At 47.3% G+C, this 17,166-nt stretch overlaps 1 protein-coding gene across 1 annotated transcript in view; it reads left to right on the top strand.

Moving 5' to 3' along the window:
* FAM13A (family with sequence similarity 13 member A) overlaps positions 1–17,166 on the top strand; it is an 89,400-nt gene that overhangs the window by 60,573 nt on the left and 11,661 nt on the right. Inside the window, exons 10-14 of the mRNA XM_015411409.1 lie at positions 1,193–1,406; positions 5,037–5,175; positions 6,404–6,485; positions 8,574–8,794; positions 14,572–14,655. Of these exons, the coding sequence (XP_015266895.1) occupies positions 1,193–1,406; positions 5,037–5,175; positions 6,404–6,485; positions 8,574–8,794; positions 14,572–14,655 (740 nt within the window). The remainder of the gene's footprint in view (positions 1–1,192; positions 1,407–5,036; positions 5,176–6,403; positions 6,486–8,573; positions 8,795–14,571; positions 14,656–17,166) is intronic.

A 17,166-nucleotide genomic window follows, 5' to 3' on the forward strand; every position in this document is an offset into this window, starting at 1 on the left:
TTCTTCCTCTGCAAAGTATGCAACAAAGAAGCTAAAGCGTAGCGTCATGCAGGGATTCTCGGCATCCTGCTGCTCTGCTTGGCTGGTACATACAATGAGGCAGTAGGTGTGCCCTCTGCACCTGCGGACCAACAGCCAGCCCCCCCAAAATGCAACAACAACAACAAATGGCAGTTCGGTAGAAACTTGTAACCCAGCAGGTGGAGCAATGTGTTCTACCAGAGGGTCCCAGACCATGGGTTAATCACAACTGCCATAGAGGGACAGACGGATAGAGTAGGAAGACTGCAGTGTGCGACAAATTCTTCCCTCTGCATTGTTTGTGCTACCCCCAAGCTCAGAAGTATAAGCGAAGTCTGCAAAGTCACTGGCCACTCTCCAACTGAGTTAAAGTACGTTCAATTCCATTGAGCTCCTTGTACTGCAAAATTTGCATGCCTTAGGCTGAATAGCTCTATTTTTCCTGCTTTCTTCTCAAAAAGCAGGGGTTGAGTCCTGATTAATTCGCTATACTGATGTGTTCCTTATCTGGTCAAGGCTCCAGAGTCAACTCCTGGAGTATTGTTTATAGGTTTGGTTTTGGAGCATTAAAAAAAGAAGACAGGGTTTCAGATGCCTTTGCAAAGAGTAATGCAATTCCTTTATCTTGGTACAAATGAAATTCTGCGGTTGCAAATGTCGGGTTGACAGATTAGATGTCAGAAGAAGCTGAGTGCAGGCGGATGTGTCAGTCAGCTTTCCAGGCATGCAGCTTACCAAATGTATTGCTCAGGCTGTTTAGTGACACATAGCTACCTGGGGACAAGCTACCCTGGGATGACGTTGTATACGCTGGTTCTCTTCTTTTACTCAGTTCTGAGGCCACTGTAAGCCACTAAGACAACCAGGGCAAGCAGCTGCAAGAGTAGTTTTGCAGAACCATCCAGTGGCTCGCATCTGGTCTACATTTTCCAGCAGTGGATCTCTCCCCCCACCCCCGGCACCCAACAAATCTCCCCCCCAAAATGCTGCTTCTGGGGGACTGGGAATGCTGAGGAATTCCAGGAGGACGTTCTGCAGGGGGAAGGGGGGAATCATTGGACATTGCCAATTTAGTCTGGATCCAACCTAAAGCGATGACACTAACCAATTCAGACATATTAAAAAGCAAACAATTCACATTTGTCACTCTCTCCCAATTTTTTTCCCCCAGAGCCCGTCCCGGCATTCTCCTCCTGGCAGCGCGATGGCTTAGATTCCGACGAAGCGCACCTCTCCCCGCAGGCAGGCCGCCTAATTCGACAGCTTTTGGATGAAGACAGTGACCCGATGCTGTCCCCTCGGTTCTATGCCTACGGTCAAAGTCAGCAGTACCTGGACGACACAGAAGTGCCTCCTTCCCCACCCAACGCGCATTCGTTCATGAGGTGGGTAGCCTGGAGTAGGCACACTCCGATCCTGTCTGGCTGAGACTGTTACAATGCTTGTCTGCATTTGGGGCCTACCCTTGAAGGCTGTTTGGAAGTTTCAGTCGGTACAAAACACAACACAAGGCTGCCAGGTGGTATGATTGACTGAAAACATCTCTCTCCAGTTCTGAAAGCAGTACATCTGGTCCCTATTTGCTTTGGAGCATAATATGAGCTGCTGGTTATTATATTTCATGCTCTGTGGGACCAGTATATTTAAAATCTTTTTTTCTAAAAATCGGTGTCAAATTGACACAAAGAAGTGGGGAGGGGAGATGGGTGAAGACTTTGTTTTCTGTCTTCTTCAGCTCCATGCTCTGTATATTTCTTTGGTCTTAATGGGGTGTTTCAAATTCTCTTCTGTCCACTCCCAGTAATGTTTTATAAATTGAAGTTAATATTCTGATTGGAGGGGGTCATTTTAACCACAGATTAACCAGAAGGGGAAACTGAAATTAACATGGGGGTGAAAAAAATACTATCTATATTTCAATATCTGTATATCAGTTGCCAAGGGAAAAAAAGCCAGCCCTTTATTAAATATTGACCTTTAGTGTTAAAGGAATACCAAGACACCACAGCCATCAGTTTGCAAGACCTGAGCGAGGCTGTTCCTGACAGGACATTTTGGAGGTCATTCATTCACAGGGTGGCAGACTGGATTGTACCACAGATGGTGGATGCTTAAAAAAAAAAAACACTTCCTTGGGTGAAAAGTTCCTGAGGCGCTAGCCCAGCCTGATATGCTGAATAAATTCCCTGCAAGTGCAAAAGTAGCAGAGAGGAAACTGGGCTAAAACCTTTCTCCTTAAAGTGCTAGTAGGGCTGGCAAGTCTCGTTGAATCGCGGCGGGGAATCGTCATTCTTACAGGAGCTCTGCCGCGGGGGACGGCAACTGGCGTTGCACCGCCGTCGCCAGGGTGTGATGCTACGCGTCGCTCTGGCAACGGGACTCCAAACAGCCCCGTTGCCAGAGCGACGCATAGCGTCACATCCTGGCGACAGCGGTGCAACGCCTGTTGCCGTCCCCCATGGCAGAGCTCCTGTGAAGAATGACGATCCCCTGCCGCGATTCAACGAGACTTGCCAGCCCTAAGTGCTAGTTTTCATCTTGTGGGTGTAAAGTGCCAACAAGTCACTACTGATTTATGGTAACCCCATTGAGTTTTCAAGGCAAGTCCAGATAGTTTGCCATGGCTCACTGGTAGAGCATCTGCTTGGCATGCAGAAAGTCCCAGGTTCAGTCCCTGGCATCTCCCGTTAAGAGGACCTCTGCCTGAGACTCTGGAGAGCTGCTGCCGGTCTGAGTAGACAATACTGACCATGATGGACCGATGGTCTGATTTGGTATAAGGCAGCTTCATGGGTTCATCTGTTGAGGGCCTTGAAGAACTAAGCAAGCCCCAAAGCCAGTGCATGAAGAGCTTCAGAGGAGAGGTCCTTGCTTGCACAAGAGGTTGGTGTTAATGGTCACTGGCTTTGCATTGGGACAATTTATTTATTCCTTCAATTTGTACCCCCGCCCTCCCCGCGAACAGGCTCAGGGCGGCTTACACAGTTGGTACAAAATTACCAATAAAACCACATACGGTCAGTTAAAACAATTCAATACAAATAACATCATAAAATCATAAGGTGCTAGTGCTCATTCAGCTACTGAAGATGACGTTCTAAAAATGTTTGTAAACAGACAGTTTCCAGCTCAGTGGTCTTCCCAAGTCACTCGATGGCATGAGGCAGATGTTAAGGCAGAGGGCCGGGCTCGCTGGTGGTAATAGTGAGGGCGGCTCCTTAGTTGAAAGCCTGGTGGAAGAGCTCCGTCTCGCAGGCCCTGCGGAACTGCAAAAGATCCTGCAGGGCCCTGATCTCTTCCGGGAGCTCGTTCCACAGACAAGCCACAGGCTACCCAGGGCTCAGCACAAATCCCATGCGGATCGTGCTAATTCTCTACACCTGACCATCTCAAAACATTTCCGGGCTGGAAGCACCCCCAAAGATTACTGAGCTTCTTTCCAGTTCTACTTCTTGCCCCCACGTACCCCCCCCCACACACACACACACTGTTGATTATTTTGTATAGCTTTTTAATTTTGAGGAGCTTGACTTCGACTTTGCCCTCAGTCTTCTAAGCTTTAGTCACAATCGCTTCCATTTTACAGGAGGAGGATTGAGCCTGAGAATGTGGCCAGCACGGTGTCATGGTTAAGAGTGGTGGACTCTAATCTGGAGAACCGGGTTTGATTCCCCACTCCTCCTCCACATGAAGCCTGCTGGGTGACCTCAGGCCTGTCACAGTTCCCTCCAGACTAGAGATATGAAGGCCCGGGAAAAAACCAGAAAAATTCGGGGGGGGGGCTTTTCCCCCCCGTTTTTCCCCCGAAGCCTTTTTGTTTTTTTCCGAAAAATTGAAAAAAGAAAAAAATTGATTATGGAACATTTTATTTTAACATGATGAATAAAATATTTTAAGACAAGGTGTTCAAATATTTTCCAAATCATTTCTAATATATATATATATATATATGGTATCAGATTGATCTAATTTCTGTGCACTGAGGACAAGCAAGTCCTGGGTTACAAACTGAACCCTCCAATGCAAGAACAAGATGCATTTCTTCCTTTAGGAGGTGCGATTGTCAGAAGAAAATTAAAAAGTTTCAGTTTTGTTTTTGCATGTGGGTGGGTATTCTGTTTGAAATAATTGTTTGGACACTATATTTTTAATATGCTAGTTGTGATAATTTCATGCCAAGTAAAAATGTCCATAGTCATATTTTATGTTCCTAAAGTAACAGAATGACTTTCAATCTAGAAAAGACAAAAGAAATGCTAATGTAGCATTTTTTCAATTTTTCCGAAAATTTTCGTTTTTTTCCGAAAAAAACCCGAGTTTTTTCCCGAGCTTCAAAATTTTCAGAAATTTTACATCTCTACTTCAGACTCTCTCAGCCCCTCCTGCTTCACAAGGTGCCTGTTTTGGGGAGAGGAAGGGAAGACAATTGTAAGCCGCTTTGAGGCTCCTTAGGGCAGAGAAAAGTGGGCTGTGAAAACCAACTCTTATTTAAAAAAACCCCAGACAGTGATGGAAGTTTGGAAGGGAGCTGATTCCAGTCCCTCCGATTTAAAAGTCCAGCGTGTTTGCTATCCAATAAGCTGTGGTTCAGTATCCATCCTTTCACCTTGTTTTCTTGTAAGTACAAAACTAAGACGTGTTGTCTCATCCCCTCATTGCAAGCAGCGGCTTGTTTAAATGCCCCCTTCTTCATGTTAGGACCTTACGCTAATGTCATGGGGATTTGGTCTTCTCTGCATCAGAGAGCCATTATGAATAGTAGTTAGCATATTGGAGTGGGTCTGGAGAGACCCACCTTCAGCTTCCCATTCAGGTAAAGCTCTCTGGGTGACTCTCAGCCTAACCCACCTTGCAGAGTTGTGAGAATAAGATGGAGGTGCAAATTACAGAATTTGCCCTGAGCTCCTTGAAAGGACGAGTGTAATAATAAAAAAAAGTGATAGATTGAGTCCTTTCTCCTGTTATCCTGTAGACACCAATTGATTCAGCAACAGTGTCATTAATGTTCATTACAGAAGAAGAAGTTCTTCTTTGGGCTCTTACGAAGATGACCGGGAAGATCTGACTCCGGCACAGCTGACGCGCAGGATACAAGGACTGAAGAAAAAGATAAGGAGGTTTGAAGACAGATTTGAAGAAGAGAGGAAATACAGGGTAAGTTATTGTCTATTGGTTGGGCTGCACTGTGCAAATTGCAGTTCCGTCCCGTTACCAAAATGTGAATTTTTACTGGCTTGAACATCCTTGACCGTTACAGATTTTAGAAGCCCATTTGCTCAGCCGATAGTTTAGTTGATTTGGAAGGGATCCTTTTGCCTTTTTCTTTCTTTGTCCTTTTTAATGGGTTTTAGATATGCTACGACTTGATGTTTTTTGCAAGAGCTTTTTAGAACATGTGTTTTTTTGTACCCCGGTGTCTGTTTTCTAATTGTATGTTCTAAATATGTACGCCGCCCTGAGCCCTTCGGAGGGGAGGGCGGTTTAGAAATCAGTCAAAATAAATAAATAAATAAATAGCTTGGGTCTTAGGAGATGATGGTGTGGGTTTTCTTTAAACAGTTACCCAACAGTGACAGGAGAAAGAAGTTAGAAGACGTCTAGGGTGGGTGATCTTACAGGAGAACGCCCCACAATGGATGCAAGAGTACAAAGGGTTTCCGTTTGGGAGTCTTTGTACTAAAACGAAGCTGAGAGGACAAGGCAGGCTATGCAAGGGTGAATCCTCTTTTCACACTGTCATATGCAAAGGGGAGATGTGTGACCTCTGAGCATTAGAAGCACACGTGTCTGCTCCCCCCCAGGGGGAGGTGAGCAAGTCTTCCCCCCACACAGGAGAGATCGGAAGTGTGGGAGGAGGTCATGGGACCCTCTCTCTGTTCACTTGTGGCGTTTGCATGCCACTTTTCTCCCTTCGGGGACCGAAAGCAGCTCACAGGGAAAAATAACGAATACTGTCAGTCAGTTTAAACAGATAATACAGTAAAATGGGCAAAATGCACACGGCCTGGGCTGCCTAATACAGACCCTGAGCTGTGGGCCCTAAGCTGAGACCGAAGGGCCAGCATCCCTCTGGCTCTGCCTCTTCCGCTCGCTCCCCCATGGTCTCGTACCTCTTGACACTACCAAGGCTTTAAATACCTGCAGGAAGAGGAGAGCAGGCTTAACCCAGATGTAACTCAGCTGCTGCTAGCTTGCTGCTAGCCGGGTCTACCTCCACCATCATCGTCAAGGAGCCCTTGGAGTGGCCACCAGACCCCTGCATTCATATCAAATGCAAAGAGACCGTTAGAAGTCATTGCATAAACTTCTTGAATGGAACCCTGGTTTTGAGTCCTTCGTGTGTTTGTATTATAACATCTGGGTCTTTCGCTTCATCCTGCAGCCATCACATAGCGACAAAGCCGCCAACCTAGAGGTGCTGAAGTGGACAAATGACCTGGCCAAGTTTCGGAAGCAACTGAAAGGTAGGAAGCTATTCCGGCAATTGACGTGGGAATATCTGTGGACTTGCGCAAATTATTAGCACAAATTGTTCACACCCTTGAGTCATCTGGAGATGCCTATTGTGCCAAGTCTGCCTTTGGGAGAGGCCCTCCATCCAGGGGTTGAATAACACCGACCTCCACAGAGGGGTCATGGCTCAGTGGCAGAGCATCTGCTTGGCAAGCAGAGGGTCCCAAGTTTTGACCACTGGCATCTCCAGTTAAAGGATCTTGCAGGAGGTGATGGGAAAGACCTCTGCTTAAGACCTTGGGTAGCTCCTGCCAGTCTGAGTAGACGATACGAACACTGATGGACCAAGACACTACTTCAGTATAACGCGTCTTCCTGTGTCCTTCCTCCTTGTGAATGGCCTGGTTGCTCTCGCACGGCAGTCTTCACAAGGAGCATGACATACCATACCCAGAGAGAAATGTAAGGTCACAGTCTAGAATCTCTGGGCGACCAGTGCAAGCATTGTATGAACCATGGTTTGTGGTAACCTCGAAGGCAGACAGTCCCTAGAGCTTCCAGACCTGCAGGTGTGCCATGATGGAGAGCTGTTTATCTGCTGTCTTTTCCCACTTGCTCAGCAGGCAGCACACATCATTGGCCTCTGTAGGTCGAGCAGCAGCTGTAATAACTGTGGCTGATCAATTCAGGCTGCTTCCACATGGAAGTTTTTTTCTCCACTTTGGCTTCCAAATTGCTGGGACTGTTTCTGAGCGTGCATGCCAAACCTGCTTTCCTCAGATCTTTTTTAAAAGCGTGCCTTCCAGTCAGGTTATCACGCCACCTGGATGGAATGGTGTACACTCTCTTTCCCTGCCTAGGTCCCGCCCACATCAGCTCAATCTTCCTGTCATCACCCCTCCCATGGCCGCCATTTTCCCAACACCACCACCAGAGGGCTTTAAAAATGTATTTTAAAATATTTTAACAGCTCCTAGTGGCATGGCAGGGGGGGGAATGCAGGGACCATGGTGGCCACGGGAGGAAGTTGTGTATAAAACTCGTGTGGGGAAGCTCTGTTGTTGATGTTCATGTCTCTGCATTCAAAGCACAGGCGAAGGCCAAATGGGAAATCCTTGCTATGTGGAAGCGTCCTCAGCTCTCACACCTGACTGCGGTTAGTACAAACAGTGGTTTTCACCCTCACTTCGCCTGTGGTTTCGAATTCTGGTTTGTCAGTCGCAAACTACAGTTTGTCAATTTGAACGTCACACCCAATAATAGTCCTGTTTCCTTAACTAGGTACCGACATGATTTATTTATTCCAGTTTCCAGGATTTTATGTTCTCCTTATTGGTTTGGGGGGGTGGGAAGGTGTCAACAAATCACAGCCAACTCATGGAAATTTCGTGGGGTTTTTAAGGCAGGAGATGAACGGAAATGGTCTGCCATGGCCTCTGCCTCCACATAGCGACCCTGGACTTCCCTTGGTGGTCTCCCATCCACGTCCTAACCAGGGCTGACCCTGCTTAGCTTCCAAGATCTGATGAGATCAGGCTAGCCTGGGCCATCCAGGCCAGGGCAGCTCTTGTTTTAAGTACCCAACAAGTAGGTCTTCTGTCTTTCACCATTTAATAATATTGTTTTCCTGCTTTTTCTTGCAAGTGAATTCAGGCCAGTGCAATGTGGTTAAAATTTAGTAGGGCTGACTTGCTCGGTGACGGGGGGACAGTGATTGTCACATAAAATTGCTCTGAAGGCTGAACACGGCCTGCGGACTGTCAGCTTGTCTTCCCTCCGTTCCGCCATCGCCTTGGTACCCGCGTCTTCTGTTTGCTCCTGTCACCCTGAGTTTTGAGTTACGCAAGATTCTGTGAAGCCCTAGACAAAGTTAACATCCTTCTAAGCCCATTGACTTCAATGGATCTTAGAAAGGTGCAACTCTGCTTAGGATTGCACCGTTAATGGAGTCTGGTAGATGTGGAGGGACCCTGCACGGGGGAAGGGGAGGGGAATTATGTTTGGTAACCTGTGGCTTGCATCCAGGTCATGGTCCTGCGGAGTCTCTTCCTGGCACTGAACCCCCCCGGTAATCCGCTCACTTTTCTTTCCTAAACTAGAGTCGAGACTGAAGATGTCGGAGGAGGACCTGGCTCCAGTGATGCGCCAAAGGAGCAACACACTTCCCAAGAGCTTCGGGTCTCAGCTGGAGAAAGAGGAAGAAAAGAAGCAAGACATGCCCGATAAATCAACAAAGCCAGCAGTGGAGGCAACGCTGGAGTCCATCCAGAAGAAGCTCCAGGAGAAGAGGACAGAGGCTAACCGGCCTGAGGACATTAAGGTACAACTGAATGATGTAGTGCATAGAAGGCAGTTTAGGTGGCTTTGCCTACTGGCTCAAGAGCCAGTTTGGTGTAGTGGTTAAGTGCACAGACTCTAATCTGGGAGAACCAGGTTTGATTCCCCACTCCTCCACTTGCAGCTGCTGGATGACCTTGGGCAAGCCATAGTTCTGTCAGAGCTGTCCTTGAAAGAGCTCTCTCAGCCCCACCTGCCTCGCAGGGTGTCTGTTGTGGGGAGGGGAAGGGAAAGGCGTTTGTAAGCCGCTCTGCGACTCCGAGTGAAGAGCACGATATAAATCCAGTCTCTTCTTCTTCCTACACCTAACTCTCAGTTCCTTCCTGCTGTGGTTAATGGGTTGGATTCAACCAGCCCGCTGGTGAAAAAGAGGATGAAAGGGTCCTCTTTGACCACCGGAAAGGCTACAGTGGGGATCATAGGGCATCCACAGACAAAAACCACATGGGAAAAAGGGCTGTAATAATGAGTGGAATTGGCCAAGATGAAGGGGAAAATCTGTCTGGATGTAACCTGATCTCTGTAGCTTCTGTCTCTAGACATGTTTCTTTCTTTTTGTAGTTCTAGTCTCTGTCCAAAAATTCTCTGTAGTCTTGTTCCTCATCCCCATCTAAAGTTTTAAATAGCAATTACAAAATCCTAGGGAAAATGTTAAAAGTCAAAAAATATAATCCTGTGGGTATGTACATTTTATTTTCAGAATAAATTATGCCAAGTAAATTGATTCAAGTGTGCATTGCACAGGTGACAGAATTTGACCTGTATAGCACCAATGAGATCTTCTACCTGCAGAAACCTAGAACTTGTGCATATGTCTTCCCAGTTTCTCAGAGAAGTGGGAGTTGTTAAATTTGCTCCCAAGTATTAGGCATTTGGTAAATAAACAATGCCAGTAACTTAGCATTAATGCCCCATTTGTGAAAGACAGCTGTAGTTTGGATCTGTCTGTACAGTTACCTGTTAGGAACTTGGCAATGCCCTGTTGGGGGCATCAGGTATGCAGAAACGGGAATGTCAGGCACCTGTGTTTGCAATGCCGGCAAGTCACAGCTGACTTATGGCGACTTCTTATTGGGTTTTCAAAGCAAGAGGGGAACAGAGGTGGTTTGCCATTGCCTACCTGTTACGTGGTGTCAGTCCTACATACATGTGGAAGTCATCTTTTGACAAAGCTCCACTGAGCTCAGTAGAACACAATTCTGAGTGGGAAATGCATTTGTTTATCATTTACATTATTTATCGTCCGCCTTTCTCACTGGGGCTTGCGGCAGATTACGCGGAGTGAGTCAGTACAGTCAACAGTGGCTTGGAATCGGGTCCCAAGTAACCAGTACTTTCCAGAAGCTATGAGTAGTACTTAGAAGGAAGAATGGTATTTCTTGAGATGGAAAGTAAATTCCCGGGCTCTGTGATATTTTCTTACAGATAGCTTTAGAAGCAGATGAGATAAATCCAGGGAGCAGAAATGGGTCTGTGGCTATTAGATGTGACGGTTAAACGGAATTGCTGGGCTCTGTGGCACTGTGCCCATCTGCTGGGGATGGGGGGGGGGACCAACAAGGAGGGGCAGCTACCTTCCATCCCTGCTTGTGGACTCTATAGAAGTATCTGGGCTTTCTACAGTAGGAACAGGATACTGGACAATATAAGCCTTTGCTCAAACCAAGCAAACCGTGTGTTTCATTTTTAAGACAGGAACACTTCACAACCTGTACTATCAAGCGTAGTTTTACAATATATGTTTAAAAAACACCCTAATTGAAAATTTAGTAATCTGGTTTTGTTTTCATTCATTTTTTAAAAATTCATCCTGAAGTTACAGAGGTAGAAGTGAAGCTCACTACAACAGTGTTCTTTTGGCAGCGTTTCCCTTGGAAACATCTGCTGCAGCTGGGAAGTTAAAGGGCACCAGAGAGAGGACTAATTTGCATGATGTGGTTTTATGTCTGAATCCTGAGTTTAAGTGAATGATGGATATGTGATGTGAACTCTCAGCCTACACGTTGTTATTGGTACAAGGATAATGGAACTGCGGAGCCACCCGGTGGGGCTTATTTGTGAATTGCTGAGATGATGGTTTTAAAGTACTTTGAACTAAGCTAATAACATTGAGAACTCTCCTGTAGATGACTACAGATCCATTAACTCTTCTCTCCGGGATTGTAGGAAGGACTCTTAACCACTCTTGTTGCAAATAGTGATATAATACAAGTGGGTGTTTCTACCACTGCAAGTTTCCTGTCAAGCTTTGAAAAACTTACCTCAGGCGGTCATCTTGAGGAGGCACATTGGCTCAAACCACCAGTTCGACTGAGGGTAACTAGGGTAACAATTAGCTTAATTGGTAGATTAAAATGTTAACAAATGGATTGGTATAGGCCAGTCGTGATAGATGAAGGTGCATTTTAATCCGTGGGGGTGGACACTTGGCATACTTGTTTATATTTGAGATAGTTTGTTCTGGTGCATTGCCATCACCAAAGATACCAAAGATCTAACACTGGGTTTCCCAAATTAGGACTGCCAGTTCTGGAGGGGGGGAATTCCTGGAGATTCGGGAGGTAGAACCTGGGGAGGGCAGGGTTTGAGGGAGGAGAGAGATGATAGTGGGGTATAATGCCATAAAGTCCACCCTCCAAAGTAGCCATTTTCTCCAGATGAACTGATCTCTTGTGCCTAGAGACCGGTTGTAGTTCCAGGAGATCTCCAGCCACCACCTGGGGACTGGCAACCCTATCTCAGACTGTGGGTAGGGACCCAAAAGTGGGTTTGCGACTCTCTCTGAGGCGGGCCACTAGGCCAAAAGGGAGGAGGAGGAACAGGGTGAAGGGGAAGAGGAGACTAGGGAGTTGAGTGGCCAAGGTTCTTTGCGGCAGGCAGAACTCCCCAGAGAATGAAGCAAGGAGTCTCAGAATTGACCCACCAGCTTCAGGGTGGCGATGGGACCTGCAGTGGCAAACAGTGAAGGGTATCTGAAGGGCATCCTAGCACAGATTAGCTCCAGAACATCCCTCTCCAATGGAAGCAGGGGTTTGCTCTCCAGAAGGAGCAGACGGTACAGACAGAAAAATATATCCCCTCTGTTACGAAACAAAGAGGGTTTAACAAATTCTCGCACCTATCAGAACCTGAAGATGAAGAAGAGATTGGATTTATATCCCGCCCTTCACATCCCAAAGGAGTCTCAGAGCGGTTTACAATCTCCTTTCCCTCCCCCTCCCCACAACAGACACCCTGTGAGGCAGGTGGGGCTGAGAGAGAACAGCTCTGAGAGAACTTGTGACTGACCCAAGGTCACACCAGCAGCTGCATGTGGAGGAGTGGGGAATCAAACCCGGTTTTCCCAGATTAGAGTCCACGCTCCTAACCAGTGTACCAGACTGGCTCTCTAAGAACCTGTGTGGTGCAGTTCTTAGAGTATCTGACTAGGATCTAGGAGACCCAGGTTAGAGTCCCCAACCTGCCACAGGGCCAGTCACACACTCCCAGCCTAATACACCGAACAGTGTAGTTGTTGTGAGTGTCCAGTGGGGGACAAGGAGCCCCTTTTTGGCTACAGTTAGCCAAAAAAAGAGAAAAAAGAATATTTGCTCTGTTGCCCTGTCTGGTGTTGCTGCAACTCTTTCGGCAGGGGGTGGAGCTGCTCATTCATTATTCAGATTACAGTTGACTGTTGCGAGCACAGCGATCTACCATGCTGGTGAACTGAGCAACACTGTAAACATAAGAAATAGTAAACATAAAAAATACCAGTTTATTCAGAATTAATTAATGTGAGATCTCTGTGTTTTGCTGTTACTACTTCAGCAAAACACAGATCTCACATTAATTAATTCTGAATAAACTGGTATTTTTTATGTTTACTAAGCATAAACAACATGATGAAAAGTAGAGACATCACCCTGTCAACAAAAGTCTGCATGGTCAAAACAATGGTATTCCCAGTAGTCATGAATGGCTGCGAGAGTTGGACCATAAGGAAGGCCGAGCGCAGAAGAATAGATTCTTTTGAACTATGGTGCTGGAGAAGACTCTTGAGAGTCCCTTGGACTGCAAGAAGAACAAATCAGTCAATCCTAAAATAAATCGGCCCTGACTGTTCCCTGGAAGGCCAGATAATGAAGCTCAAATACTCTGGCCACCAAATGAGAAGGGAGCACTCACTGGAGAAGACCCTGATGCTGGGAAAGATTGAAGGTCAAAGATGAAGGGGACGGGAAAGGATAAGATGGTCAGACAGTGTCATCGATGCAACGAACATGAAATTGAGCAAACTTCAGAGGATGCCGGAAGACAGAAGTGCCTGGCGTGATCTGGTCAATGGGGTCGCGAAGAGTCGGACTCGACTGTGCGACTGAACAACAACAACAACTCTGTGTTTTATGCCTGGGAGGAGAAAGTAGCATGGTGTTATTTTGGAAGGGGGTCGCAGCAACTCTACCGAGTTTAGAAGCAGTTCCTACTTCAAAAAAGTTTGAGAATGACAGGTATAACAACACGGAGTAGTTTTGTGAATGGACAACGTGGGAGTTGTCTCACCCTTGAACACATGGACTTGCCTTATACCGATTCAGACCCCTGGTCCATCAAAGTCAGTATTGTCTACTCAGACCGGCAGCGGCTCTCCAGGGTCTCAGGCTGAAGTCTTTTGCATCACCTCCTATCTGATCCTTTTAACTGTAGATGCCGGGAATTGAACCTGGGACCTTCTGCATGCCAAGCAGATGATCTACCAGTGAGCCACAGCCTCTTCCCTTCAGTATCTTGCATAGGCTGCCGTGTTGAGGTTTTGTTAATAATTTTTAATTAAATTTTTATTGTTATAAGATCACGGCTTCAAAAGGGAATTAGATAAGCATATGGAGCAGAGGTCCATCAGTGGTTATTAGCCACAAGGTATAAGGGACTCTGGGGCAAGTGATGCTCTGTCTTCTTGGTGTCTTCTTGGTGCTTGGGGGGGGGCAACAGTGGGAGGGCTTCTAATGTCCTGGCCCCACTGGTGGACCTCCTGATGGCACCTGGTATTTTTGGGCACTGTGTGATATGGAGTGTTGGACTGGATGGGCCATTGGCCTGATCCAACATTGGTGTCTTTTATGTTCTTATGTTCTTATTTTTATTTAAGTTATTTGTAGTCGACCTTTCTCACAGGGAGTCAAGGTGGATTACGCACAGCGAGTCACTATAATCGACCAAATGGGACATTCAGTAACCAATGCATTGAGCCCTGACCTGGATCGCCCAGGGAAGCCCGATCTTGTCAGATCCTGGAAGCTAAGTGGGGGCTGACCCTCGCAAATACTTGGAAGGGAGACCTCCATGGAATACCAGGGCTGGGATGCAGAGACACATTAGCAAGCCTCCTCTCTGAAATGGCCAAGCCCCACTAGGGATCGCCAGAAGTCATCCATGACTTCCAGGCATACCCACATACATACAAAATATTCACACACATACCCCCCCCCCAAAAAAGGGGAATAACCAGTGCATTGGGATTTTAGAAGTCTGGAGTAAGAAGTGTACATTGCTTAAATGTGGAAAGGCAAATGGTCAGAAGTGTACATTGCTTAACTGTGGAAAGGCAAATGATTATTCAAGTTTGACCGCCATCATCGTTGTTGCGAACTGGAGTCTTGCATCATCCAGCTCCTTTCATGGAAAGTGGATGGAGCAGGGGGGGGAAATGAGATATATGAGCAAAAACAGCAGCAGTCCTAGGATGACAGTGTGACCCTCTTTCTCTTTGCTCACCTTATCCAGGATATGACTCGAGATCAGATCGCGGCAGAGAAAGTGGCTCTTCAGAAAGCCCTCTTGCATTATGAAAGCATCCACGGAAGACCAGTAAGTACTGCGAGATTCTTATCCAGCGTGCTTGAACTTGCCTTGTCGCCAGTGCATTTGAAAGGCCTTTTAAGCCATTTGGGAAATCACTGTAATTTTCCCACAGGAAAGGCTTCCAGGGCTGCTTTCAGGACAGAGATCCTGGCCTCCAAATACCAGTCTCATGTACCTGGCTCCACATGGCTTGCTTCTCGGTGATTTACCCAGGTTTTAGCATTCACTGCGACAAGCTGTTGATGAAAATTGGCATCTCTGAGGGTTCGGTTTCTGCAGTCGGTGTTTAATAAGGGGTGTAAGTTACACACCCACGTTTGTGTCCTCCGTGACCTTGTCTTCTTCAACAAGGCCCTCTTCTGCCTGCCCTTTTCTGTGTGCATTCAGAACACCGTTAATGACTTGCAACGTAAGGGAAACATTCTGAGGCGATAAAAGATAGCAAAATTATCAGTCATTAGGTGTTGTTTTCCCCCCTTATTCACTCTTTCAATGGTATTTTGTTCTTGCCTCTTTTATTCTCGGTTTTGTATTAATCCTATTGTGCCTGAAGGATATGCTATTAGGTCACTGTTTAAGCATCACAATTACCCTGGGTGTTTTTTTTTTCTCCCTCCATCCAAATCATGTTTTGCAGCCCTGTCTGAAAGATAACATGCCTCTTACTGTCAACACTTCCGTAATAGATTTTCAAGGAGCCTTAACAGTCGCAACAAAACGGTTCCGCATAAGTAGTTATCGTAGCTATTTCTTCTCAGAGGACAGACTCTGGCTTTGTTGGTGCAATCTGACCCAAATCTGCACTTCAGCTAACGATGCTGGTAGAGTTGTCAACCTCCAGGTGGTCACCTAGGGTTGCAAGCCTCCAGGTGGGGCCTGGAGATCTCCCGCTTCTACATCTGATCTCCGGCTGACAGAGATCAGTTTCCCTGGGGGAAATGGCTGCTTTGGAGGGTGGACTCTATGGCACTGTACCCTGCTGAGGCTCCTCCCCTCCCCAAACCCCATCTTCTCCTGGATCCACCCCCAAAGTCTCCAGGTATTTCCCAACCCAGACCTGGCAACCATGTGGCAGCTGGAGATCTCCCAGAATTACCACTAATCCTCATGCGACAGAGATAAGTTCCCCTAGAGAAAATGGCTGCTGTTTGAACATGGACTTTGCATTCTACCCTGATGAGGTCCCCCCACACACACACACAGACTTTGCCCCCCCCCCAGTCTCCACCCTGCAAATCTCCAGGAATTTCCCAACCCACAGGTGGCAAGCCTGGAGGCTGCATACTAGGGCTGTCTACCTCCAGGTGGTGGCTGGCGATATTCCACGATTACAGCTGATCTCCAGGCAACCAAGATTAGTTCACCTGGAGACAACGGCTGCTCTGGAAAGTCAGCTCTATGGCAATATGTTGAAGTCCCTCCCCCCTCCCCAAACCCCGCCCTCCTCAGGCTCCACCCACCCATTCTTCAGTTAAGTCCCAGCCTGGAACTGGCAGTCCTACTGCCTGCAGCAGTGTGGGGAGCCCGTGTAATGTGGTGGGCTAGACCCCAGTACAGTGCTGGACTAGAACCTGATAGGCCCAGGTTCAATCCCTTGTTTCTTTCCTTTATCACAACAGACCTTTATTGGCATAACAGCAGCAGCCTTGGTTCAGGGATACAGGAAATGGGGGGGGGGGACCAAACTACTCATTCTGACAGAAAAGACTTCTCCTCCTAAATGCACAATACAGGAAGTTTGCCACTGTTTCAATGAGATCAACCCTGTTTGAGGCTAGAAGGTTCATAATCTTACTTTCCTCAGCTTTGCCCTCCAGAGATCGCAGTATAGGATCGAGGTGACCAGAGGTCATTTCGGGGGGGGGAACGCGGGGGAATGCAGTTCCCCCGGGTGAGGTGCAGGGGGCGGGGCACATGACGAAGCCCCGCCCCCTGCTTCCGGCCGCCCCGCTTCCAGCCCTCATTCAGCCAGGAGGAGGCAGGAGAAGAGGGAGGGTAAGTTGCTTCCTCCCCGCCTCTCCCCACCCCTGCCTGCCTGGGGCCAGGGAGGGCCTTGGCGGGGCTTCCTCGCACTCCCGCTGGCCTTGCAGGTCCACCGCCGGGCCCCTGATGTCAGGGGGTGTGGCATATGCTAATTAGTTATGCTAATGAGTTCCCCTAGCTCTTTTTCTACGAAATGACCCCTGGAGGTGACAGGCATGTAAATCCTGGTAAAGTCTACAAGACAGAAGTACATGGTCCGTTCCTTCAGTCTCCTTTAGCCCACATGGGCATAACCTATCCGAGAACGGTGTTGTTGTTTTTTAATCTCCCATATAGCACAGCTGAGGGGAGCACATTAAAACGGGCCAGTGTGAACACCCTTCTAATGTGGGGATCGATCAAACAAGATAAATACTCTGCAAGAGGCACGTTAAAAGATATCCCCCAATAAATTGGGGAGCAGTGCCCAGTGGCAAGACTAAAGTTCTTGCATTCCTTTCCTTTATTAACAATAAGCTCCTTCGACTGGAGCTC

This window comes from Gekko japonicus, unplaced genomic scaffold (assembly GCF_001447785.1).
Source record: "Gekko japonicus isolate JY-2015 unplaced genomic scaffold, Gekko_japonicus_V1.1 scaffold3037, whole genome shotgun sequence".
NCBI lineage: Eukaryota > Metazoa > Chordata > Lepidosauria > Squamata > Gekkonidae > Gekko > Gekko japonicus.